The following is a 27,478-nucleotide window of genomic DNA, read 5'->3' as shown; positions in this document are numbered from 1 at the left end:
CCTATGGACCCCAGCTGGAGTGTGCCCCCACAGAAGGTCCAGACGTGAACGCTGAGATGGTGCCTTTTGTTGTTGCCATCATTGTGGATTGGTACAACAACCAATACGCGCCTGAAGAGCCAGAAGCCATTTCCAAGCACCATAAAAGTACTTTTGTGGTGTCCTTCTCCATCATGACAATGCACCTACCCACAAGTGGTGTATTTACTAGCCCAATGAATGCATCTAGTAGCTTGGTCATCCACTGAACAGTTCACCTGGCCCCTTGTGACTTTGTTTTGGCACAAATCAAATGCAAGCTTGTGGGATTCATTTGAGTCACCAAAAGCTGCAGTGGAGACGTTCATCCAGCATGTAGAAGACATGCCAGATTTGAACTGGTCAAGCTGCTTCACACAGTGGTTTGAGCGTGGACAACTTTGAATACTTAAAAAAATAAAATAATGTTCACTTTGTTTGTACATAGAATGCTTTTAGTGCATCCAGAAACTGTAATTTACTCTGCTCTCAGGAGTGTGCAATTGGCTTCGCTCTACACATGTGTAGGCACAGGGTTTGCGGTTTTAAACTTCCTTCAGGCTTGAGAGCTGATAACGTGTTGCACATGGATATGAGTTGTGCGCACTTCCTCTGAAAAGCCATAAGACTGTGGGTTATGTGTAAAAGATTCTTATTTCCATGAAGTGCATTGTTTTAACAATGTAGCCATTACATTTAAAGTAATTTAAAGATAACTTGTTTTCAGGCGAAACAACCTGGTTTCACCTGAAAACAAATTGCTACCTTTAATTTAGCGGTAAATGTCAGGCCCGCAGATGCAGAAAGGAAGTGAAACACAAATAAATGTGCATTGCTGCTTGTTTACCAGCAAGCTATTATAGCGCTAATTTACCTCCCTGTGAGAGACGTGTACAGTACTCTTATTAGTTCTGAATCTGTAACGCTAGGTACACACCTGTGAGAAATGTCAGCTGACCCAATGTCAGAGCAGCTAAAGTAGTAAGCGGTACACACTAACCAATGAGCTGCTCGATACAGATGTAGCCATCATCTGAGCTGCGGCTATTTGCATGCACAACTAAAAGTTTACTGTGCACCGGCTGCTCATAGGCAAGAGTTGCTTCCACATGTGTATCTTGGTCCAGACATCACAGCTGGGCAGGCATTTCTATTTGCCTGTCCGGCTCTATCTGCAGCCAGTGAGGAGACCTGCTGATAAATCTGCAGATATGTTGGGCATCGGCTGTACTGCAGGGCTGACCTGATAGGTCTCTGAACCACACAGCTCACAGACATACTGGAAGCACACAAACACTGATATATAAAAACTTGATATATCGTTTGTCACTAGAATGAATGACATAGCTGTCTAGTGTGCACCCAGCTTAAGTCATAGTGGAGATACAGTATGGTAAGATATAAACATCGCAACAAGCCAACAGCACTGATCAACATCCCATATGGAGAGGGAAAGTTTACTACCCTACAATATTATACACTTAATGGGGTAGTCCAGTGGTTCCCAAACTGTGTGCCGTGGCTCCCTGGGGTGCCTCGGGACACTTGCAGGGGGGTGCCCTGGGTTGGTGGTCCAGGACCAACTCAAATTATTAATGGTTCATTATTTATGAGTAAAACCAGTGTTGGTGGCTGCCAATCATAAAATGTGTACAAACAGAAGCAAATCCTGCCCTTTAACACATAACTGACCCTAAGAATCGCATATAAACCCAATCTAAGTAAAAAAAAATTGGCCTAGGGGTGCCGTGAAAAAAATTCTGATACTCTAGAGTGCCGTGATTCAAAATAGATTGGGAACCCCTGGGGTAGTCAATTAAATTTAACCCGGACATTAGTATACAATTGCAGACTTTTTTGGACAGTTTTAAGGTAATTTTTTGTCAAAGCAGTTTCACATCTTTTTTATCAGTTGGTACTAAATCGGCAGAAAAGGTTTAAAAACCTGTAGAAAACTTGACAATTAACATGTTTTTCAACTAGTCGATAAATCATCACTAAATCTAAAAAAGTCAAAAAGTGCAGCTTTTTTTTTCGGTTAGTCGAAAACTCCCCTTAGTATTGTACGGATTACTATGCATCAAAACACATAGGCCGGACTACCTATGCATGTTTGTCGCAATGCAATGCGACTAGGACATACCAGGAGACTGCGTTAATGAATAGATGGGACACTTGTTTATCAATGTGTGTGACTGAAGGGGAGATGAATTATAGCATCATATACAGCAAGATCTCCTGTGCAGCTAGTCAGCAGCTACAGCAACCACAGACAGTGACTGAGAATGGGGCAATGACCCCTGCGTCTGATGATATCGATAGCTGCAGATGCTGTTATCGTTAACGTATAAACTGACAGTATATTTAGCAAATACCGATATAGCATTACATGGGAAAGAAGCAGTATAAGCACACCTAACATGTCCTAATACCACGATCCCCCCCCCCCCCCCACTTACCAACTCTACATACATCTACCCGAGTCTGTATATGGAGCACAATGGAACCTGTATTGGAAAAATATCTGTGGCAGCTGCTCTGTAGCATTTCATATACAGATTCAGAGAATCAGTCGAATGGGGCTGTACAAGTGTTGCCATCAAATTAAAAAGCAGTGTGTCCTAGCAAAGTGACTAAAAAGCATTTTTGGCGGAGGGGTGTGGCCACGACTGACATGGAGCGGCACAGAATTTGGTGAGCTCTCTGTCTCAACATCCTGCACAACACCCCTGGTGCAGATTCGTGAATCGCTGGCTGTTGGAAGGTCACCTGTGCGCCCTATATAACCGCTGCTGGGAAGCTGGCCACGGTTCTGCGCGCTGACACACGAGAAGCGGCGCCATCATCCTCCACTGCGGGATTGTAGCTCTGCTTCTGGCTGCTCCGGTATTACTGCCGCCGGGGCTCCTATCTGCTGTGTGCAGCTGCACTTCTCACGCACTGACTGCCTGGCCCCGCCGAAGCCAACATCGTGAACTGCACAGCAGGGACTCTGATGTAAGGTGGCCTTTATTGTTTGTTTCACACCAGCTGCCTTGTAGGAGATTGTGGCTCTAAATCCTACCTGTCTCTCCTGTCTGAGGTCTGGTGAGCTAGTTTACTGTACTGCTGCGGGGATAGGATTTGTTCCATATAGCTAATGTAGCCCTCCTCCGTTTGGCAGTGCTAACCACTGCCATTACATCTACAATGGCCGGCCTGATTGCCTGTGCTTATTTCTTAATGTATTGTTGTTACCAGAACCATGGATGTCTCCTTGCATGAAATCCTTCAGGCTATTTGTGCCTCTACTCAAAGGCTTCGAAGTAAGTTTCATACAGTATGTTCTGGACTTGGCTCTACCAGTGGTTACTCCCAATTTAGAGGCTTTTTGCTACTTCATGCATGGGTGCTACTTAATGAATGGGGTAAGTTCAGGATCCAGGTATGCCTAGGTTAGGGATAGGTTATGCGGGGTGGCGTGACAGTGGCGGCTGGGCCCGCCCCTTTCATGACTGCGGCAGCCTGGGACCGCCCATCTTATGTTGCCACCGTGCAGCAGTGCCCTGCCCAGTTCCTAGAATGAACACTAGTTACATATTGCTTCTGTTTACTATGTCTACATTAGAATTGTTTTTCTTTTTATTGGTGTATTCATGCAAAAAATCTATAAAAATTACAGAATAAAAAAAAAAGAAAATACATTTTTGGAAAAAACACCAAAAATAACCCACAATTTTTTTTTATAAAAAATAAAAAAAATATGCCTGGCGCAAGCAGATTTGCACGGGACTTGGAGCACTGAGCTGGGCGGTTTCGTGCAACTATAGCAACAATTTACGAGGACACATCTGCAACTAATGCATTATTCCACAGCTTAAAGCTGAAGCAAAACAACTTACTTCGACACTGGATAAATATTTTGACTTGATAGTAGAAATAAGACGAGTCTGCTCATGAATACGCTTTACAACGCCATCGTATGCATTTTTTATTATTTTCTTATCGTCTTCACTTGGTTCCTGCATGTAAAACAAACAAATGTGTTAGCAATGGATACATTTAAAGTTTTTTTTTTGTAGTAACCAACACAACTTTATCACACATAACACAATTCATTTTAACCCCCCCCCCCATTTTTTCACTAAAAAAGTCCTGCTCGCAGTCACTGCTCGCCCACGGCATTGAATATATGCCAATATATGCTTTGAAAGGGTGACATTAAATGGATCACAATTGCAACATATGATCTGTACATTTATTAATATACGCAGAAAGGAATTTCTATGAATATCATCATTTATAAATAGCTTGATCACTACTCACTCACTACTATGAATATATTTGTCCTATGAGCCATGTGTGATTTGTTCATGATGTCTCGTGGTTACTAAAAGTACAATTGTGCAGAACACTGTAAATCTGATGGTGTACGCGTTTTTCATTAACGTATGGACAAGTACCAACATACACTGTGTCATCAGACAATCTTATACTACTGTGCACATAATACTTTAGAAAACATACTGTATATTGAATATAGTTCGGTTTTACTCCCATTTGTACACATCAGCAGGTGGGAAAGATTTGATTCCCAAAATGCAGGAATTTTAGGTGTATGTGACACAATAGCTTTGCAACCTTAACCTTGTTTTTATGGTATGTATAGATTTTTTCCCAGAACAGGATGAATATGTACCCGTGAAATTGGATTTTGGCTTTGGAAATATTGGTCGATATAAATGACTTTATTATTTCAACCAATCGAAGGCCGACAGCATAGAATACGTAACTTTTTGCACAGAGCATTCATCCACCCCCACTCATTGAGGTTATGCCTGTTGGTCAATTTATTTTGTTCCATTAAAAAATACCTGGTGCGTAATCACTGAGGTCATGGACACGGTCACATTTGTATTTTTGCTAGTCGCGGTCAGCACTGTGTTGTACATATTTTTCTCAACAACCCTAACACAACAGTCTCAAAAAGTAATACCCAGTTCATCCTGTCAACTAGAAACCCAGATCTTCTAAACTAAAGATGGCAGACTTGGACCTATATTTTGTTCTTGAACTTGGACAAATCTATTTCTATGTACAAACATTTTTTGGTCACATTCAGTTTATTTCACAGAAGATGATCAGCACACACCAGGAGAGAGACTTGCAGTTCCTTGGATATGTCACAGTCAAATTTTTCCAAGATATTGTCAATATTCTCTACAATGTCCGACGAGTGCTCCTCGGAGTTTGACGTCAGATCAAAGAGCTGTAGGGACACATCAAAAATAGTCATTATATACACAGCTGCTGACACAAAATGTTTAGAAGTAGAATCAGTAAACCAATGCAATGGAAGTGACAAACTGGCACCCAGCATCATGATAAATAATAAAACCAAACCCTACTATATACTGCAAGCTGATATTAACTTTATAAACTTGTGATGGATAGTAACCCACAATTCCCACAATCAACGCTTCTTGCTAAATGTCATAGGAAAACATTGACTATACTTTATTCATTGAATGTCTAACAATCCATCAATACAGCAAACGTCTGTGGAAAGTAATTTAAACAGTGACTCAGAGGCCATAAGCATCTACTATTGAAAATAAACACAATGAAATGTCTAAAATATGTTCTGACTCAAAAAAAGAAAAGTTACTTTCAACAGCCCCATGTACCACACACTGACATCACATAGCTTTTCTGTACTGGTAAATCTCCCAACTAGTATCAAGATGATAGGTCAACGCCATATAGTCAGGGGGGTATTTAAGGTCCGTTTTTGCACAGGGGGGTATTTACGGTCAGTTTTTTTTTTTTTTTTTTATAATTTTCAGAAGCAATCCAATAATTGGAAGAGACGTGGATCCGCGAATCCACATCTTTTTCCGTGGAAACAGATGCTAATTTGCAAATATATGCAACTTGGTTATTTGAAAGAGCAGAATCTGCAGCCGCAAAAAACGCCTGGGATTCAATGCGCACGTCCCAATATTTCCGCGTATCGGAAATAACGGGAAGCATTGAATATCCCAACCCCCTACGGCAAACACAAAAGATTGACAAGTTCAAAAGGTAAAAAAGACAAATGTCGGGCATTTTTTGTTTGTTGTTTTTTTTTTTTTTTTATCGGTTTTTGCAACTCTTATTTGATTTACTACCACCTGGACTGGGATTGGCAATACAGGTTGAGTATCCCGTATCCAAAATGCTCGGGACCAGGAGAATTTTGGATAGCGGATTATTCCGTATTTCGGAATATTTTAATATTTAAATTATGTATTTTGAAGCATCTTGCATGTATGCTGTATAAACACATAAAATACACACAAATATATTTTATTACCACATGAAATGCACACAAATATATTTTATTTGTTCAAAAAACAAGGTTCAAAACATGAAACAAAATTTGTGTACTATCTCAGATATTGAATTTGAAGGCCAAGCAATAATTTTCTTGTACATATATAGTGCCAGTTACATATCATGTCCTCAGTAGTGCTGTTACATATGTCCCCAGTGAGTTTTTAGCAAAAAAACATTTTTTTTTTCACTTTCTGGAATGTATGGTTTTCGGAATAATTCGGATAACGGATATTCGGATACGGGATACTCAACCTGTAGTAACCTATGGCAAGAGAGTGGTAGCGGAGTGAGCAACTTACCTAAATCGTGGTGAGTGAAGCAAGCCAGCGAGGGTAGACATTTCTACTGAAGTGTGTGCCTACACCTTACAACACTGGGAATAGAAGACATGTACAAGCCTGCCCAAGAGCTAGGTACAAAAGCTCAAACTTCAAGCAAATGTGCCTTCTGAGACATCCAGTGTGTGGAGGGTTATCACCAACCATGCCTGGATCCTAGCATCCATTGTAAGAACAGTCCACGACATTATCTTTTTGAGATTTTTTTTTTTTTTTAAATGTGGTTTTATACACTTTACTATCCAAGTGGACAATATTGTACTTAAAGCATATCGAGTGCAGCGAGCCATGCGAGAGGGCGCAGTACACTTATACAGTGTCCATGTCATCATATGGTCGACAAAGACACCAAAAAAGAGGAAATATCATGTTGACTATGTCTACCTTTTGTCAATGTTGACAATTCCAAGGTGTTGACCTAGTTAGTCGACCTCGATATTGTCTACCATTGATACCGTATCCAACACAGGGAGTAGAGAAAAATAGCTAGAAGATGGAGAAAAGAAGGAGAGACAAGGTAGGAGGGAGGGGAAATTAAGGATTGGTAGGTTTAAGTCGTCGGCAATGTTGTGAAAATTGAAGACATGGGGGGGGGGGGGGCTAGATAATAATTCAATAGCGAAAAGACAAGTGATCTCAACTCAGGACAGCCAGATCCTGCGCAGAAAATGGAGGTTCAGAATGTTAACCAGCTGCTAGTGTCAAGTCCACCAGACCCCCTTTTCGCCTCTTCCCAGTGGCGAATGAATGAAGTAACAGAAAGGTGGGTACCAAAGGTACCTATTGGGGGTCGATCCTTATCACCAGCGCTTTTAGAGAAGAGTAGGAACAAAATACACACTACCACACTTCCCTTAGTAATGAATAGCGTTCCTCTTCTCCATACAAGAATAACTTGGGTTTAAATAACCAGCATCCCGTTCAGTACTGCAACCGTCAACTCCCATAAACTGTAATCAGCCGCAAGGTGTGGAGAACCAGATCGAATCGGCTCTCAAATGGGCATAGATGCGGCGATCAAGTCCCGGGAAGGTCACCGCAAAAAAGTCCCACAGGCAGGTACAGTCCACTTCTTATATAACCCCTGGTCCAAACGGCACAGCTACTCCAACGCGTTTCGGACACTACCAGTGTCCTTTTTCAAGGAGTGTAGCTGTGTCAGGTAAAAACAGTTTATATACGGTGATCAATTGGTAAATGACAGCGGGTGCCGGCTCCGTGGACTTCCGGTGACGGAAGCCGACTTCCGGCCAGGTGACACGCATGGACGTCTGCTTCCTACTGAATGACACGCATAGACGCTGCGTGTATGGCTCCGGTGCTTTACGTCCCATGGGTCCTGCTTCTAGTATGTGTAGACGGAACGGTGTGCTTATATATGCCGTCCGACTCGCCTCCTTTTCTGTGAACACAGGTTCCCGTTTTTTTGCACATCTGACGGGGAGGTTGATCTTTTAACCCATTCCGGAGCGGGGGAAGATCGTGTATGGGACAATCACCTTATTGGTGTTTTCATTAGGAGCATCAGCAAAAACCCAAATAAGGCTTCCACTATAAATATATAAAAAAAGGTACAATTAAAACCCATCGGTGGTAAAACAAAGGAGCAGTATATATACATAAAGGGAAAAGTAATAAAATCCTTCATAATACATAAAATCCTGGTTGAGACGGTTAAAATGATAATAATTCATGTTCAGACATTATAAGATTTATAAAATAAAACACAGGAGCAAGGAACCCATAAGGGTATAAATCTATAAAAACCACTTGACCTCGAAGTCTGCATTGAGGCCGTTGGGTTTAAGAGTATCAAATTTATAAATGCATCTCATTTCCTCTCTCGCCAGGCAGGTCCCCAAATTCTTGTTCCTAGGGCCGGTATGTGCAATCTTAATACCGAAAAATTTAATAATGGCTGATGGGGATGATTTATGAGCAATTTTAAAATGCTGTGACGGAGTGAGAGTCCAGTCCCTTCTTTATATTGTTTAGGTGTTCACTGAGTCTTATTTTAAAGGGACGTGATGTCCGGCCAATATAAAACTTGTGGCATGTGCATTCAATCCCATACACTATATTGCTCGTATTGCATGTTATAAAATCACTAAGTACATGTTTGACACCATTTATGGAGAGTTCTGACATTTTGCTCACCCCTTTACTGTCCACTTCCCTGCAGGCCTTGCACAACCCGCACCTGTGGAATCCCTTTGTTAAGATTCTCCCCGGGCGTTTGGGTATAGGGAGGGCACTGCTGACTATCTTAGTTTTGATATTTGGTGCACGTCGGTATATAAAACTTGGCTGGTTTGGCAGATGTTCTCCCAAAACAGGGTCACATTTCAAAATTTTCCAATTTTTTCTAAAAGAAGACTCTATGTTCTTGTATTGGGCGTTATATCCTGTAATGAATGACATTTTGAAGTCTTTCTGGGATTCACCTTCGGGTGGCTTAGTTACAAGTAGATTATCCCTTTCTACTTCTCCTACTTCATTAACCAGGGAGGCAATTCTGTCTATGTCATAACCACTAGAAATGAATTTCTTGGCCATCAGGTCAGCCTGTTCTTTATAAGTATTTACATTAGTGCAGTTACGTCTGACTCGTTTTAACTGGCCACCAGGGATGGCATTTAGCCAGTTTTGATGGTGGCAACTGGTACGGTGGATATAGGAGTTTGTGTCTGTCGGTTTAGAGAACGTTTTAGTGTCCCATTGATTGTTGCCCTTGCTGATGGTGATATCGAGGAAGTCGACAGTGGACTGGCTCTTATTAAAAGTTAGTTCGATATTACAATCATTAGTATTTAAAAACATACAAAAATCATTAAGAGCTCCCTCCTCTCCTCTCCAAAAGAATAAAATGTCAGACGTAACTGCACTAATGTAAATACTTATAAAGAACAGGCTGACATGATGGCCAAGAAATTCATTTCTAGTGGTTATGACATAGACAGAATTGCCTCCCTGGTTAATGAAGTAGGAGAAGTAGAAAGGGATAATCTACTTGTAACTAAGCCACCCGAAGGTGAATCCCAGAAAGACTTCAAAATGTCATTCATTACAGGATATAACGCCCAATACAAGAACATAGAGTCTTCTTTTAGAAAAAATTTTGAAATGTGACCCTGTTTTGGGAGAACATCTGCCAAACCAGCCAAGTTTTATATACCGACGTGCACCAAATATCAAAACTAAGATAGTCAGCAGTGCCCTCCCTATACCCAAATGCCCGGGGAGAATCTTAACAAAGGGATTCCACAGGTGCGGGTTGTGCAAGGCCTGCAGGGAAGTGGACAGTAAAGGGGTGAGCAAAATGTCAGAACTCTCCATAAATGGTGTCAAACATGTACTTAGTGATTTTATAACATGCAATACGAGCAATATAGTGTATGGGATTGAATGCACATGCCACAAGTTTTATATTGGCCGGACATCACGTCCCTTTAAAATAAGACTCAGTGAACACCTAAACAATATAAAGAAGGGACTGGACTCTCACTCCGTCACAGCATTTTAAAATTGCTCATAAATCATCCCCATCAGCCATTATTAAATTTTTCGGTATTAAGATTGCACATACCGGCCCTAGGAACAAGAATTTGGGGACCTGCCTGGCGAGAGAGGAAATGAGATGCATTTATAAATTTGATACTCTTAAACCCAACGGCCTCAATGCAGACTTCGAGGTCAAGTGGTTTTTATAGATTTATACCCTTATGGGTTCCTTGCTCCTGTGTTTTATTTTATAAATCTTATAATGTCTGAACATGAATTATTATCATTTTAACCGTCTCAACCAGGATTTTATGTATTATGAAGGATTTTATTACTTTTCCCTTTATGTATATATACTGCTCCTTTGTTTTACCACCGATGGGTTTTAATTGTACCTTTTTTTATATATTTATAGTGGAAGCCTTATTTGGGTTTTTGCTGATGCTCCTAATGAAAACACCAATAAGGTGATTGTCCCATACACGATCTTCCCCCGCTCCGGAATGGGTTAAAAGATCAACCTCCCCGTCAGATGTGCAAAAAAACAGGAACCTGTGTTCACAGAAAAGGAGGCGAGTCGGACGGCATATATAAGCACACCGTTCCGTCTACACATACTAGAAGCAGGACCCATGGGACGTAAAGCACCGGAGCCATACACGCAGCGTCTATGCGTGTCATTCAGTAGGAAGCAGACGTCCATGCGTGTCACCTGGCCGGAAGTCGGCTTCCGTCACCGGAAGTCCACGGAGCCGGCACCCGCTGTCATTTACCAATTGATCACCGTATATAAACTGTTTTTACCTGACACAGCTACACTCCTTGAAAAGGGACACTGGTAGTGTCCGAAACGCGTTGGAGTAGCTGTGCCGTTTGGACCAGGGGTTATATAAGAAGTGGACTGTACCTGCCTGTGGGACTTTTTGCGGTGACCTTCCCGGGACTTGATCGCCGCATCTATGCCCATTTGAGAGCCGATTCGATCTGGTTCTCCACACCTTGCGGCTGATTACAGTTTATGGGAGTTGACGGTTGCAGTACTGAACGGGATGCTGGTTATTTAAACCCAAGTTATTCTTGTATGGAGAAGAGGAACGCTATTCATTACTAAGGGAAGTGTGGTAGTGTGTATTTTGTTCCTACTCTTCTCTAAAAGCGCTGGTGATAAGGATCGACCCCCAATAGGTACCTTTGGTACCCACCTTTCTGTTAGATAATAATTCAGCAGGCTTGTTGTCTTGGTTGGGAGAAGGACGGCTTCCTGGACTGGCCTGACAAATTCTAAGTCTGGATCCCTGGGTAGGGCATGAACAAAGAGAGACTGCAAGTTCCTATAAGAGGGAGCAAACATTAGCCTTCCTTGAGGACCGAAAAGAAAAAAATGACTACCAATCTATAACCCACTGTGATTACCTCCACGGTCTCCTGCTGGATGAGCAGAAAAGCCAATAATATGCCTGGAAGACTAAAATACGCAAAGTGGCTGATTGCAGGCTTCCGATAAATCATCCTTCAGTTGTGAAGAAGAATAAAAGGTAATCAACCCTGTTTGGTCATGCCCTAAGCATCCTTAAATCTGAAGGATGGATCTAACAGCCCCAATTAAAGTCTCTACTTTTATGGAACGGTCTGAATCATTATCCAACAGTGAGGTTTCTTTAAAATCAACTTGCTGTGGGCAAACTTTCTCTCCCATGAAGGAGATGTCCGTTATATAACCCTGCACCTCAGGGGCAGATAACGGATGATTCTGATTATGTAAAGGCCCCTAGACACAGATCCAACTTCACCAGATTCCAATGGATTAGGCCGATATATCCAATGAAATTGGCCCAAATCATCGAAGGTGTTTGACATCCAATATGATGCGCATCGGATCAGATCCTGTAGATCACAGGTGCAGCCTGTATAATCTATTGGAATCAGATGGTCAGTGGCACACCGCAGGTGCTTTTTAGCATCTCATTCCCTTTGATCTCCCCCCGTAGTTACCCGGGAGTCCTTTTACATGCTATACACCGCATGCAATTTATCGCACGTAATAAATGTCACATCAAGTGCCAAATTGGATGAAGCCCTCCTGGGGAGCTGCTGGGGGAGCTCAAGGTAAAACAGGTCCGATTTGTCCCTCAGACAAGTCAAGACTTCCAGGTCTAAAATCAGTTGCAGTGAGGCTGAAACCTGCACTAAACCTTGTTAAGCCAGGAGGGTGGCTGGGTACTGGTTGCTGCTGCTGTAGGAGCTTGCTTAGACAGAGAATTGTTAAAACAGCTCTAGTATATCCTTTGAAAGGGAACTGGCCCAAGATCTATAGCCAGAGGCCGCATTTTTAGAACAGCTCCCTATTTAAGACAAGATGCAAATAACATGTGCATTAACTGTGAATACACCAATCCATGCATTCATTATATCTTCATGCAGGAAGAGCAGCAGTGACTGTATCAGTGGTACAAGTTATTCAACTGAAATACTCAGTCATAGGGCAAAGCAAGAGTAAAAAAAAAATCAGGCACAGAGGACATCACATTGTATGAAGCACCACTCATAGGTGTGGCCATGAACAGACCACCACAAACTACCATGCACAGAAGTAACACTTACTGTAATGTCAGTATATTAAAAACACAAAATTACTAGCATGATACCATTATTTACTAAATATATTGTCAATGAGTCAGATATGACAAATTCTATGGGTATATTATTACAAAGGATGAAAAATAAAGGGAGCAATTCATTGGTTTTATAGAAATCTGGCACATTGTGCCCATATAACATTTAGGTAAAGACCATGTGGTAAAGTACACTAATTTTGTGGATTTCTGCTTGCAATGCCAATGGGTGCGAGAGAACAGAGCAATTTTATCATTACTATAATTTGCACAGGAACATAGCATGCAGAATTATATCTTAATTACCTTGCAGCTTAAGGAGTTGTCCCCAATACTCTGTGTATAAGTAGGTCAATGGATGCAATTTATGATCACTATGTAATAAATAGTACCATTAAGACTGAGAGCTTAATGTTTCAATGTAATAGGACAAGAGCTGTTTTGTGACTCAACTTTAAGAGTGGTCTCTTAGTGCAGACAAACCACAGAATGGCTGATTTTCACCAATGCTTTACATTTAAGCAGCTGCCTCTTTAATAATTACCGCCGACTGGTTACATGGGAATTTAGATACCTGAGAACCAACACATAGTGCTTAAGGAAAAATTAAACATTTCTATAAAAATGAAGGATTTGACACAGACATTACTTTGGTCTTTTCCATAAAACATCAGGGTGAAGACATCTTATTTCCTATTTGCTCAAACAGTTCTCAAGACAATATGCACATTATCTTGACAATTCAGAATTAACAAAAAATACTAAACATTCTACATAATCAATCCTTGGGACAGGCAAATGCTACTAATCAGAGAGATATCGCGATCAGGGGATTAACCAGAACATTATGGGCCACATAGCATCCTATTGAGCTCCTCCAGTCCCAGTCATTAGTTAGACCTCTGCAGCAGTTATTAATTTTATGACCCATAATGGTGCCCCATTTCAATTTATGATCCACGGTATTTCTTTAGTTGATGTCTTATTACAGAGCTGCCAGTACCCATTATGACACACAGTATCACCAATTCATATTGTGAAAAAGTGACCCCAGTTCATATTATGCCACATTTCAGTGCCCTGGTTCATATTATGCCATACTGTAGTGTGCCCATTTCATATTGTGCCATATTATAGTTCACCAGTTCTTATTATGTAACATAGTGTGCTCTACATTACAATAAGCAAATAGAGTATGCCTCATTACAATGATCTCCAGTTCATATTGTGTTACATTACGGTGGCCTTCAGTTCAAATTATACCACATTACATTATCCCTTTCGATTATAACTTACACTACAAACAACTCAACGAAAATGTTATTCCAAACACTTTAGGCTGGGCAACGGATCAGGCGTAATTGATTAGCAGGCAAATCTATGAAATTAGCATGAAACTTCATAACCTGGGTCCTGGAGGTACAAAAGGGCCGGCCCCAACTAAGCCTTGCAGTTAGGAACAATAATACGGATTTCCCATTGGTCTGGTACAAACTTTATTTTAATTCCCAAGGGTCTAACACCACTCTAAAGAAAATTAATTTAATTAGATTCAAAGGGGAAAATATACTAAGATGGCAGTTCTATTGAAGATGGAATGTTCCACATAGCAACCAATCAGATTATTATTAATCATTTAGCACCTGTTAGAAAATAATAGATGCAATCTGATTGGTTGTTAGGGGCAACATCCCGTCTTCAATAGAATTCCAATCATAGTAAATTTACCCTGTAGTCTTCTAGTACTATACAAATGGTCATTAGTCATCATGTTATAACTGGCTATTGCCACTACTACAGGTTGAGTATCCCGTATCCAAAATGCTCGGGACCAGGAGAATTTTGGATAACGGATTATTCCGTATTTCGGAATATTTTAATATTTCAATGATGTATTTTGAAGTATCTTGCATTTATGCTGTATAAACACATAATATACACACAAATATATTTTATTACCACATAAAATACACACAAATATATTTTATTTGTTCAAAAAACAAGGTTTCAAAACGTGAAACAAAATGTGTGTACTATCTCAGCAGTGAATTTGAATGCCAAGCAATCATTGTCTTTCACATATATAGTGCCAGTTACATATCATGTCCCCAGCGATGCTGTTACAAATGTCCCCAGTGAGTTTTTAGCAAAAAAAATTTTTTTTTTCACTTTCTGGAATGTCTGGTTTTCGGAATAATTTGGATAACGGATATTCGGATACGGGATACTCGACCTGTATTAGGACCATAGTCAGCATGCAATCCATTAGTTTAAACTACTTTTGGTTGTGTTTGTCAGGCCTTACTTTTTCGTATGCTCGGGTTCTATCTATTATCTTCTAGAAGGTGATGAATAACAATCGGATTGGTCGCTATGGTCTCCAATAGAACTCTAATCTTAGTAAATTCACCCCATTGGGTAATTTTAGTACTACAAATTGAGAATTTGCCTATTAAGAATTGTATAAGCTTTGTTTAAATGCCTATTTCCTTTTAGATTTTAAGATGCCAAGTAGGACCTTCCTACCTCTATGTCCGTTTGTTATTACCCAGTTTTAGCACTGCAGTTTCCAACTATAAAGCACAATAAAATATATTGCAGTATAAAAATTTTCAATCCTTTGAGTGCCAAGTGAATTTGTCAAAATAGGTGTGACAATTGCCAAGCAAACATTTTTATTCATCATAATGACCTTTAATAATTACCTTATATAGGGAATTGAATCTATTTTTACACAGTTTTTTATTTGAATTTATATAACAAATGTGAGAGACGCTGGCATTTTTAGTGGCTATTTTGAACATCTCTCTCAGATATGTTGGAACTCAGTGTTAATAATGAGACTCAAAGATTAATCTGTGTCTCTAAAATATTTCTTGATAGAATCAGATATATATATTCCATGGCTAATCCACCTCTCAGGATTAAATAATTGTTTCTGAGACTGTCAACATCCTAATTTTGAAACCATTGCCAAATAAAAATAAAAAAAGCTATCCGAGGTAAAGAGCAATGGGCTTGGTAATTTAGAACCGTGACATTTATAACTCACTTGTGTTAACTAATTGATTTGTATTGTACAGGATTATAGCCAAAAAGTCATTTTTAAAATTTGATTAATATATAAATATATATAAATAAAACACAACATTAATCAAGGGAGGTGGATTAACAAAAGGGAAAAATAATTATCAAGTCCCATCACACAATTCAGGCATACGTCAACTTCTCAAGATCATTAAAATAAGATTTATTTACCATGATTCTTAAAAACATCAAGTAATATGAGCAGTATAATCACTCAATTAACAATGATATATATTCATTACATAAAGGTCAGTGTACACAGATTAAAATAGCATCTGTGCTTAAATAAAGTACTTCCAGGTCAAGCTAATGAACTGCTTATAATTTGGTGTCTCCTCACAACAGGCTGACATAAACACTCCAACACGTATTTCTCTCCAAGGAACCTCATACATAAACATCATAATGTATGATATCTTTGTGCATAGTAAATCAATGTTACCTCAAGGTTTAATTAATGCTTCCAATATTCCTGGTGTGTCCACAGCCATCCATATTCACTTCTGTTTCTACGCAGGCATCACACTTACCTTCAAGGCCTGCATCTAGTAGTCCTCCAAAAAATGTCTCACAGATCAAATATTCCAAGTCCAGGGTGACCAACATAGGATATAATACTTGGAAGAGGTCCAAGCTTCCATGACGGCTGAAATCACAGTCCTCGATGGCTGTGTATAAATAAAAGCTCTATGGCCATGAAATGTGACCATTTCTGATGTACCGGTCTTCCTGTGCGAGCTGGGGGTCCACCACCTTGGAAAAACTGGCCAGTAAAGAGAAACCTCTCCTGACTGTTCTAATCGTGAAGGGCCCTAGTCTTCCTCCAAACGGGTAAATCTACCATCCAAATATACTGAGCACCAACTGACAAAAGATCTTGCTTCTTTGCTACTTCTGGAAGCTACGGATTGCCCTGAGTGAGTCTCCACAGCTTAGCTACTTTGACAATTGGAGAATGGACTCTTTCAGGACCGCCATGATCTATGTTTGCAGACTCACATTCCAGACAACATCTTAGCAGAGCTATCAGATGCAGGCACAATTTTATCTATCTTATCTTCAGGTATGTTATGTCAAACCATAATTTTGGTAGAAGTCTGCTGGCTCTCTGATAACACTAGTCAACAAAAAACAACTTTTTATTTGCTTCTTTTACAAAAATAGTAATTTTTTACTAAATTTGGGTCAGGAAAACCAAATATGACCTTAGAATTTTATTAGCTCTAGTTTTTTAGATGCACTACTTGTGATACATGTACTTCTGTAGTAAAAACCAATATTATATTAATATATCTGTACACAACAGAAGTAGCAATTGTTTTAATTCAATTAGCAGAAAATAAGATAACAAGCCTTGCTCGAATAAACTAGAAAAGACTAATTTGTTTCGGAAGCATTTTCACTGTTGGCTAGTGTCATTTGAGTTACATTACCACTATCTCCAGGTTACCAATATTGAGGATATAATATTATCATACATATTAGTGTTCATTCTAGCACCCGCTATCTTCGAAAACCCATGCAGTTCCTCTTCCCTGCTTGGGGTGTCGCTGTCTGCTGTAGTGCTTCTAGCACAGGTGGTCTTTATATCAGCACTGATATGCAAACCAGACCTGTGCTAGAAACATCACAGCAGACAGCGACACTCCAGGCAAGGTAGAGGAACTGCATGGATTTTCAAAGATAGTGGGTACTAGAATGAACACTACATATAATATGATACGGTTGTTGCTTTTATGTCTTTTTATTTATGAAATATTAAATGTTTTTTAAAATGTTGATACCAACAAAGATTTTTTTCACACACATACAGTGAAATACTAACGGCCCATCTAGGTCTATAGAGGACTTGACATGCTCAGCTTTCAGTCAGCCACCCTGCACCACCCCTGGCTCTTACACACGTTCACTGTGTCGGGATGCCAACCTAGACCCCCCCAACTCAGGAGTTGTTCGACTTACCTTAGAAGAAAGCTGCCCAGGTGCCACGCATGCGCAAAGTTATTTGATTCAATCATGCATTTTTCTGTGCATGCATGAGCCACAGATAGTTAAAACCATAGTTAGTGCAGGACATCATTTGTTACCATCAATGACAGGTTACCATCGCCTACTTCCAAGCTACTTAAGTTGTTTATGGCTACCTGGGTAATAAAGTTGCAGTGTAATTTAGGGGTGCTGTGGTCAGAATGATGCAAATCTATTATGGTAGAGAAGATCTGGAGCTGGGTGGATCCTTGGTGGCAGGATCTTCGGTGCAAATAGACCTCTCCACCACATTCCATAAATGCTTATCTAGGTTCATGTCAGATGGACGTATTGGCCACACCATTCCTCAGAACTCTCCAGAATGCTCTTCAAAACAATGCTAGGCAACTTGGGACTAATGACACTGTGCATTAGCCTGCTGGAATATTCTATCACTGTGAGGGTACAAGGTCCATGAAGTGCTGCAAATGGTCATAAAGCAAAGCAAAACAGCAACTACCACTCAATTACATGTTCAGATAGACCAGCGTACACAACCTATGCCACATGAAAACATCCCACACCTCTATGGAATCACCATGGCCCCATGCGGTCTGGATTGTACCCTGCCATCAGCCAGAAGCAATTGTAATCGTGATGCATCGGACCATGCCACAAGTTGCCAGTCCTCCAGGATCCGTATCACGACCCCAGGTGGGTCTGGTGGTTCTTTTCTGCTCCCATATCTCACAGAAGCTAAAAAAAAATACTGACCTGGCATGGTTGATATTTGTATGGTGCCTCCCACATTGGGCAGTATTCAATGAGAATATTCACGGCGTGCAGCGAATCCTGTTTAGGATTCGCTGCACAGTCGCCACTGCCCGCCGTGTTCCGGAGCCTCGATGTCTCCCCTATTCAACGTCGCAGGGGCTCGCTGCCCCTGACGGCGAGTGTGAACCCCTGCGGAGGACGGTGGCAGGCAGGTAGATGTAAGTCTCCCTGCCTGCCCCAGAACGTATGTGGGGGGGGGGGGGGAGGTGGGCTCCCTGGGAGCCAGGCAGCACAGGCTACCCCCCGGGAGAGCCAGCAGGGGACCAGGTATTCACTGCACCCGATCGTGCATATGTAATGATCGGGTGCAGTGAATATATGAATATCTAATGAGCGGCTCTCGGCTCCCGGACCCCTGCTGGCTGCTATGTGTAAAAAAAAAGGTATTTTTTTTTAAATTAAATATATATTCATGTGCTATAAGCACATGAATAAAAATAGCATGCCCCTTCACAGAACAAAATTCCTGATTTTTCACTTTCCACTTCACCATGAAAAGATGGCGATTTGCTACACGGCGACACATGGCGAAAATCCCTTAGAAAGACGGCGAGAAGTGCACGTTGAATAGGGTGATTCGCTTCCTGACCCAAAAAAATCACCTTCTAACGCGAAAATAGCACAAATTCGCTGTGAAACAGGGCGAATTATCCTCATTGAATACTGCCCATAGACTGCGGATGCAATTTGACCCATTGTCTGTTACCATTAACAGATCAAAGAATGTTGAATGTCCACACAACTTAAGAAATGAACGTTCTATTCGTTAGGCACCCAATATCATTAACCATTCAAACTCCAATCACATCACTTTGCATTAAGCAGCCTAGACTGTGCTCAAACTGATTCACAAGAAGTCAGTTAAGGTGCCCATACACGGTACAATTTAACAGGTTTTACATTTTGGAATCCCATGACGTTTGGCACTTCAATGTATAGAGCAAAGCCTACACATGCAAATATAGTCTCAGCCTAGCGATTACAGCAACCAGTGACAATTATCTGACAAGAAATGAAAACTTGGGAATATGGCTTACATCGCAACCTTTCATGTTGTTTGCATAAATACACTGACATACCCTACTGTGAGGTGAGGAAGCACATCACACAACAGATACAGATAATGAGAATGAAATTACTGGACAGTTCTACAAATGTACCTTAGCACTTATTATCAACTTTACAACACAAATTCTCTGTTTTGCGGTATAACACAATTGTTGCATCATTTCTGCTTTTCAGATTTATAAACAGTGTTTTAAAGTTTTAATGTACCTCTTTTATGTCACTGAACCACGTTGTTAGTTGTTCAAGAGAGCTGGTAGTGTCATTTCTAACACTATTAAACTTCTCCAACTTCATCTGTTTCCATATATGAAACTCCTGGAACACGTCATCCGAATCTTCACAATCACTAGAGGCTCCATATACAGCATTAAGTGATTTTAGCAACATCTGTATAACATGTATTTATACAATTAAATGAAGAAAAAAAGAACAGTAATAACCATATACACTGTAAATGAGATAGAGAAATTATAGATAGATAGATAGATAGATAGATAGGATATAGGTCAGGGGTAGGCAAGTAATTTTTAATGCAGTCTGGATATTTAGAATTATTTTGATCGAGGTCCACAAAATCAAATATTTATAATGTAATTAATAACAAGTTTTTTTTTTTTTTTTGGGTTTCAGCACCAAAATAAAAACTTGAGGCTTAAAACTTTAAAATGAGCCTGCACCGCTGGGTAGCTTGATTTCTGTCCATCTCCTGTGCCGTTTTATTTGTTTGCTGGGTCCTTGGGGCTCCTCAATGTCTGGGATGCATTCAGCTCCTCAGCCTCCACATCTGTCACTTCTTTGGAAGCCGCATCAGCCTGCTCATGTGACTCATGTAACCAATCGGTATATTACTGGCACCATGGTGGAGGAAGGAAGATGGATGCAGTGGCCTCTCTGCATCATTACAGCGCAACTGCTATGCTACTGTAGCGATGCGGCACTAATCTGTATTCTAGAGAAGGTCCGGTTTCCTGTACTTTGCGGTCCAGAGTTGGACCGAAGTTCCGCCAGTTGCCTACAGTTGAAATAGATCTATATATCTATCTATTAGGCTACATGGAACAGTAATCAAAATTTTTCATACCTGTAATTTTGTACAATGTGCATCAAGTGGCATTTGATTAACCTCAATGATAAAGGCATCTACGGAAGAAGTCAGTTCTTGCTGAACTTTGTTCCGTTTGTCTATGAGTATGTCTAGTTCTACCTGAGGAAACAGAAGAGGACGCAGTATCTTAGTTAGCTGAATATAACAAGTTTCAAGTACCAATGTTAAGTCTCTTAAAAATGTATGTATTTATAAACAAGGAAAACTAAAACTGAGCATTATCAACATTATTACTTATAATAGATACAAAAGTAATTATTATAATAATCATCAATTTGGGTATAACTGTGCAAGTATAGCTGGAATCAGGCATGCTGGAGTTTAGCTATAGCATCATTCAGCTAACCAGAGATGCGCACTGTGAGTACACCGGAGGGCTGTCACTAATGGTGGGGGAGGTCTGATGAGTATTACTGGCAGCCTGAAACAGTAATGAGGTCGGGCTGACAAGAAATGGGGCAGGCCACAGACTGAAAGGAGGGCAGGTTGGTAGAGTACTGGGGTGGGTGGCCAGGACAGGCAGCCAGCCAGGATGCCTCCTCACCAAGGCTGCAGCAGCAGGGGGGAATTCAGCTATACACATTCCTGCACAAAGGCCAATTGTAGATGTTTAACCCAGTGTCAACAGCCCCAGTTGTATGGCCACAAAGGCAGTGCCACTCATTAGAAGCTGATAGACTAGCCGTGGCCGATGAGATTTGCATCAGTTTGTGAGGTTGAAAAAAAAATGCAATTTCATAGAGTTCAACCTATCTCAAACTTGATCTTATTGGCCAGTGAGATCTGCACAGTATGATGATTGGCTGCTGTCCTGGAATTGAGGCTGCATTGACTGGCCTAAGCAGCTGTCACTGTTTAAAAAGCACAGGATAGGATGAAAATAAATACCTGGCTGGAAGGGAAGGGGGGGCGCAAGAATATGTGGGAAACACAGAGGTTTCTAGTAGAACAGAAGGATAGAGGAGAGTGCATGTAGGAGTTTGGGAAATGTGCAGCAGCTGGCGCTAAAAGGTGTGCCCGATGACAGTGACCGGAGCAGATCAGCAGAACAACTACAGAAGAGCAATCGAGTAGGATCAGCTGACTGCAATAAAGCATATGCTTCCAATGATCCTTAGGTAATAGAGGGGTAGATTTATTAAGCTCGGTGAAGTGATAAACTGTCTGGTTTTTCTCACCGGCCAATCAGCTCCTACCTGTGAAGTTACAGGCTTGGTTTGAAAAATGACAGGTAGGAGCTGATTGGCCGGTGATAAAAAACAGTTTATCACTTCACTGAGCTTAATAAATCTACCCCATTGTGTTTGATCGTGTACACAGTTTTAGTTTCACTGTATATTTATCTATCTAAACAGATTAGACTATAGGGCCCCTCTGCCTTAAGTGCCCCAGGCCCTGCAAAAACTTTACGTTATGTGCATAGATACCACTTACCCCCATGCATTACTGTTCCAGTGTGTGTTCAGTGACAGGGGCACTATATGCCAGTCATTATCTGCAGTGTGCCCGGCAATGCATGAACGGTCAAGCAGGGTGAGCTATAGTGGCCTGATCCATGCATCTATAGTACATATACCTGACAGAGAGAGGTGCAGCAGCATATATGGCAGACAGTGACCGGAAACGCTGCGACTCCTGTATTGTATTAGGGTGAGACCTACAGTATGGGGGCTGCTTTTGAGATAGTAAATGGGGAATTGCACATACCTCAAATATCTACAGCATATATATGAACACACTTTTTTCTCTCCTATATTCATACAGATATATTGGTTAAATGGAGCAGGGAAACAGAGTGACCTCAGCGCTCATAAATTACGACTGGGAAATATGTTGAAAATCTCGCTTAGAAATCAAACATTAACATAATCTGGATTACAAAAGTGACAGTAACTAGAGGTAGTAAAATATTGGAAGAAAAAAATGGCACGGAGGAGCATAGCATAATAATTCATATTACAAATAAAAACAAGGTTCTGGTGTTGTAGGAGAGACAGGGGTACATTTACAAAGATTCTATTTATCTTTTAGAAGGTGCTAAACAATTAAGTAGAATCTGATTGGTTGCTATGGGCAACATCTCATCTCTCAGATCTCCCATTTTAGTAAATTTACCCCACAGTCTCTGGGAAAATCCCCCTTGATGAGGTCCACTGAGCATTTCGGCCTATTTAAGAATTTTCTTGAATACAGTACATGTTACTAGGACATCATTTACCAGATTCAAAGCTTCTTTTTGGAAATGTGATTTGGGAATTTTGTCCGACTGCTTAATACTGTCAATAGATACTTATGTATTTTACAGTAACAAGCTTGCTGGGTAGAGCAGATAACACAATCTAGAAGGAACAAAGATAAATACGCCCACACCGATCACAACTACAGTACTATGTGTCAGCAATAATCAATGACATTACTTCTCAATAAACTCTCCTTCATTCGTGACTGCCCAAAGGCTAGGTCTCCGCCAGCTACCTACAGAATTCATTTACTGGTGCTTTTAATCGAACAGTGCTTTCTTACATACATATCTATATACACACATATATACATATAGTATGTGTGCATGTGTGATAGGTTATGCCATAATATAATTTTTCTCTCACAGGTTATGCCATAATATCATTTTTCTCTCACAGGTTATGCCATAATATCATTTTTCTCTCACAGGTTATGCCATAATATAATTTTTCTCTCACCACATCTGAGCAAGCCTGGATCATTTCCTGGGAATATTTATATTCCGTCCAATTCTCCTCTAGAATATTTAACGAGCAGGGGGCAGAGAGCTGTTCCTCATTTACCACGCTCACAGCCTCTAGGAGATCATCAGCTATTGTCATGTTTTCATTTTCAAGGCTGTAAAAAGAAAAAAAAACATAATTGTTGGAGTATAGGGAACTTACAGTCTAAACAAGGGTTTCTAAACTGTAGTCCTGTTAAAAATACAACATATTTCCCGGAATGAAACCTAATCCACGGAGGAAGGGGTAGGGGGCTGCCCAAAGTCATAATTTATTAAAATTTCGGCTTGCACCATCCGAGGCTGTTCATGAAATGTCATGTGCAGGCTTTGAGGGATATAAAGAAGTGTCATAGGCCATCTACACACCTCTCATTGCTGTCATGGGTAAAAGGGGAGATTTATCAGAGCACCACATGCCATTGATATGGGAGGTGAACGTTAGCCACGAAGGTGTCCGTGAAGCAGCTGAGGGCTATCAGACGCTTCTGAAACCATTCAGCGAACCTTGCTGCATATGGGGCACCGAATGCTAACGAAGGTGCATTGGTGGAAAAAGCTCCAATCAGAACGGCCGTATCAGGATTGGACCTCCGCTGATTGGCACAAGTATGACTTCCCCGGTGAGTCACATTTTATGCTTCATCAAATGGATGGATGTTGGTGTGTCAGGCGAGAAACTGGAGAACAAACCCCCCACAACTATTGCTAGAAGAGCAGGGGATTCTCTGGGCCCACTCATCCATCTGGAAGGCACGCTCCACCGATTTGGTTAGGATTCCATCCTTGCAGATAACGTACATCCATACTTGATGATGGTCTTCCCTGGGGCAGAAAGGATCTTCCAGCAAGACAATGCAACAGAGCTAGAAACGCCCGATAGTGGTTGGACGAGCATGACAAAGCTTCCTTGCCCCCCTTATTCCCTGGACTTGAAGTTAATTGAGCAGCTGTGGGACAACCTTGATCGTTGTGTTGCTCTATGGATCCTCCTATACCCACCCTCCAGCAGCTGTGAGATGTACTGTAAACAGCATGGCTCCAGATACCTGTGCCAACCTACCAGCACCTTACTGAGTCACTCACCGTGCTGCAAACAGCGGTTACTCTAGCTATTACTCAACTGAGTGTATCAGACTATGGGATTATTAAGACATAAGTATCCACAATGCTCTCCGTCACATCGCAGCATTAGGCCAATGAAGCAGTGTGTCAGGAACCGCAACCGTGAGGTTTACATGCATGCTAGAGAACTTGCTGCAAAGTTCAGGTTTTTAGCCCGGCTGTGGTTCTTCCAAGCTCCAGTGCTGTGTTCAGAGTTCCCCCCGCCATTTGTGCCCTGTTGTCTTGCCGCCATGACAAATTGACTGACTTCAAATTCACCAATTCCAGAATACACAGTAGTCAGGTGATTCTATCCACCAATCATAGCAAGGCAAAGGACATATAAGGAAAGCACTGAGCCTTGGGGAAACTGTTGCTTCAAAGAGCAACTCTCCCTGGCTCAACTCCGGAGCAAACACTTTGTTCCAGAGTCGCCTCAGCATTAAGGTGTGGTCTATTCCAGCATTTGTAGAAATACGCTCTCCAGCCAAAGTGCACCTTGTTTAACAAAGTGATTACAGCTGGCTTCAGCGCTTAATACCTTATTACCTCGGCATTGTGTATCCAGAGCCAACAGCAGGTTCTCAGTGCTCATTACATGCTGTGTAATTCCATCGCAGGAGCCCGAGTGCTTCTTCTACTGTGCTGAAGTAATTCTGCATCTACAGTTAATCACTGTGGTGGCATTCCCTTCTTGTACTCTACTGTCCCAGCTGGGTTATATTTCTGTGACCTTCAATTCTATTCCAGTATTAACTACTACAGGAGAAGGCAGAACCTGTACAATTATGTTATCCTCATCGACACAATACCATTAGATCCAATCCGACCATCTGTTCCAGAGTACCCCCCCCCCCTGTGTTTGGAAAGCAGGCAACAAACACATAGGTCTGAACTTTAATTTGAATTCTATGTATTGCTGCCCAAAAATTGCCTGGAATATAAAAATTGTGAAAAAAGTAAAATGAAAATAATAATAAAAAAAATAAAAAAAAGGGGGTACTTGTTTCCTAGCATGGCCACAATCGCGGGCATCGGGTGTAATTTTTAGTGGTCTGCGACGCGTCCGACGCGATGCCCCCAATTTTCCCATGGAAATGCATTGAAAAAAGTCAAAATCGCGTCGGTCGCGTCGTATGCGGCTAAAAAAGGCTTAAATGGTCCAGACGCGATGTCCACGATTTCCCATAGGAAACAATGTTAAATGCCTCAATTTACCCGCGATGCCCCCGATTTCCCATAGGAAACAATGTTAAATGGCTCAATTTCACCAAATCATTATAGGGAACAATGGTAAATGGGCCAGAAACCCCCCAAAACACCCCTGAACAGTGAAATGTCTCCCCAAAAGTAGTTTACGCCACACCCACGATCAACGCGAACCCGAAGCGTGGCGAGCGAAGCGAGCCCGCGAGGGGCGGCGGTACGCGTCCTCCGACCTTTTCATACCCCCACTATCCATGTCGGCGTGAAGTTGAGAATAGAATAGTGTGGTGAGCGCAGCGAGCCACCGAGCCCGAAGCGTGGCGAGCGGACGCGAGATACCTTCACATGTAAACGCGTCCCTTCGCGGGCTTCACAGGTATCCGCTGCGCTCGCCACGCTTCGGGCTCGGTGGCTCGCCACACTATTCTATTCTCAACTCCACACTGACGTGGATAGTGGAGGTATGAAAAGGTCGGAGGACGCGTACCGCTGCGCTCGCCACGCTTCGGGTTCGCGTTGATCGTGGGGTGGCGTAAACTACTTTTGGGGGGACATTTCACTGTTCAGGGGTGTTTTGGGGGGTTTCTGGCCCATTTACCATTGTTCCCTATGATGATTTGGTGAAATTGAGGCATTTAACATTGTTCCCTATGGGAAATCGCGGGCATCGCGTCGGTACCATTGCCCCCGATTTTTACTCACGATGCCCACGATCATGATCGTTGTGGCCGTGCTAGGAAACAAGTACCAAAAAAGGTTTGGTACTTATGTAGTATCTGGGCTGCCGATTTTTTGATTGTATGCCTTAAGTTAAGGCATACAATCAGATGCGATGCGATGCGATATCGCATCGCATCGCATCCGATATCGGATGCGATGACCCGATTTTTCCATAGGAATCAATGTTAAAATGATTCCTATGGAAAAATGGGTCCTTTTCATACCCCTACTATCCAAGTGGGCATGGAGTTGGATATAAACCTGTGGCGAGCGTAGCGAGCCACCGAGCCCGAAGCGTGGCGAGCGAAGCGAGCCCCGCGAGGGGACGGTATTCGTCCCCTCGCGGGGCTCGCTTCGCTCGCCACGCTTCGGGCTCGCCACAGGTTTATATCCAACTCCATGCCCACTTGGATAGTAGGGGTATGAAAAGGACCCATTTTTCCCATTGAATTCCATGTTAAAATGGTCCATTTTAACATTGATTCCTATGGAAAAATCGGGTCATCGCATCGCATCGCATCGAATCGCATGGTCGCATGCGATGCGATGCGATCTCCCGATCCGACCCGATTTAGAAATCGGCAGCCCAGATACTACATAAGTACCAAAGGTTTTTGCACCCAACAATATATTGGGGGTCATTACACTTGAATAGTGTACAATACAAACTTTTACTATACAAGTTTTGTAGATACTGTTATTTCAACTATCAGCTGTAATGATTGGTTAATGCTAGTTACCAGGGCATCTGATCTACTCAAGGAGACAGGATCATTGTCTTTCAGTCAACATTATCAGGAATTAATTTAAGTGAAAA

At 41.5% G+C, this 27,478-nt stretch overlaps 1 protein-coding gene across 5 annotated transcripts in view; it reads right to left on the bottom strand.

Moving 5' to 3' along the window:
* STK31 (serine/threonine kinase 31) overlaps positions 1-27,478 on the bottom strand; it is a 111,897-nt gene that overhangs the window by 30,042 nt on the left and 54,377 nt on the right. For all 5 annotated transcript variants that reach the window (XM_083189201.1, XM_083189204.1, XM_083189202.1 and 2 more), the window contains exons 10-14: positions 23,588-23,747; positions 20,865-20,987; positions 19,991-20,170; positions 5,150-5,266; positions 3,900-4,019 (exon numbers count right to left, since the gene is read on the bottom strand). In XM_083189201.1, coding sequence (XP_083045327.1) covers positions 3,900-4,019; positions 5,150-5,266; positions 19,991-20,170; positions 20,865-20,987; positions 23,588-23,747 — 700 coding nt within the window. The remainder of the gene's footprint in view (positions 1-3,899; positions 4,020-5,149; positions 5,267-19,990; positions 20,171-20,864; positions 20,988-23,587; positions 23,748-27,478) is intronic.

The sequence above is a fragment of the Crinia signifera genome, chromosome 5 (genome assembly GCF_055691185.1).
Source record: "Crinia signifera chromosome 5, ASM5569118v1, whole genome shotgun sequence".
Taxonomy (NCBI): Eukaryota; Metazoa; Chordata; class Amphibia; order Anura; family Myobatrachidae; genus Crinia; species Crinia signifera.
This window is presented reverse-complemented; position numbering and strand designations above follow the sequence as displayed.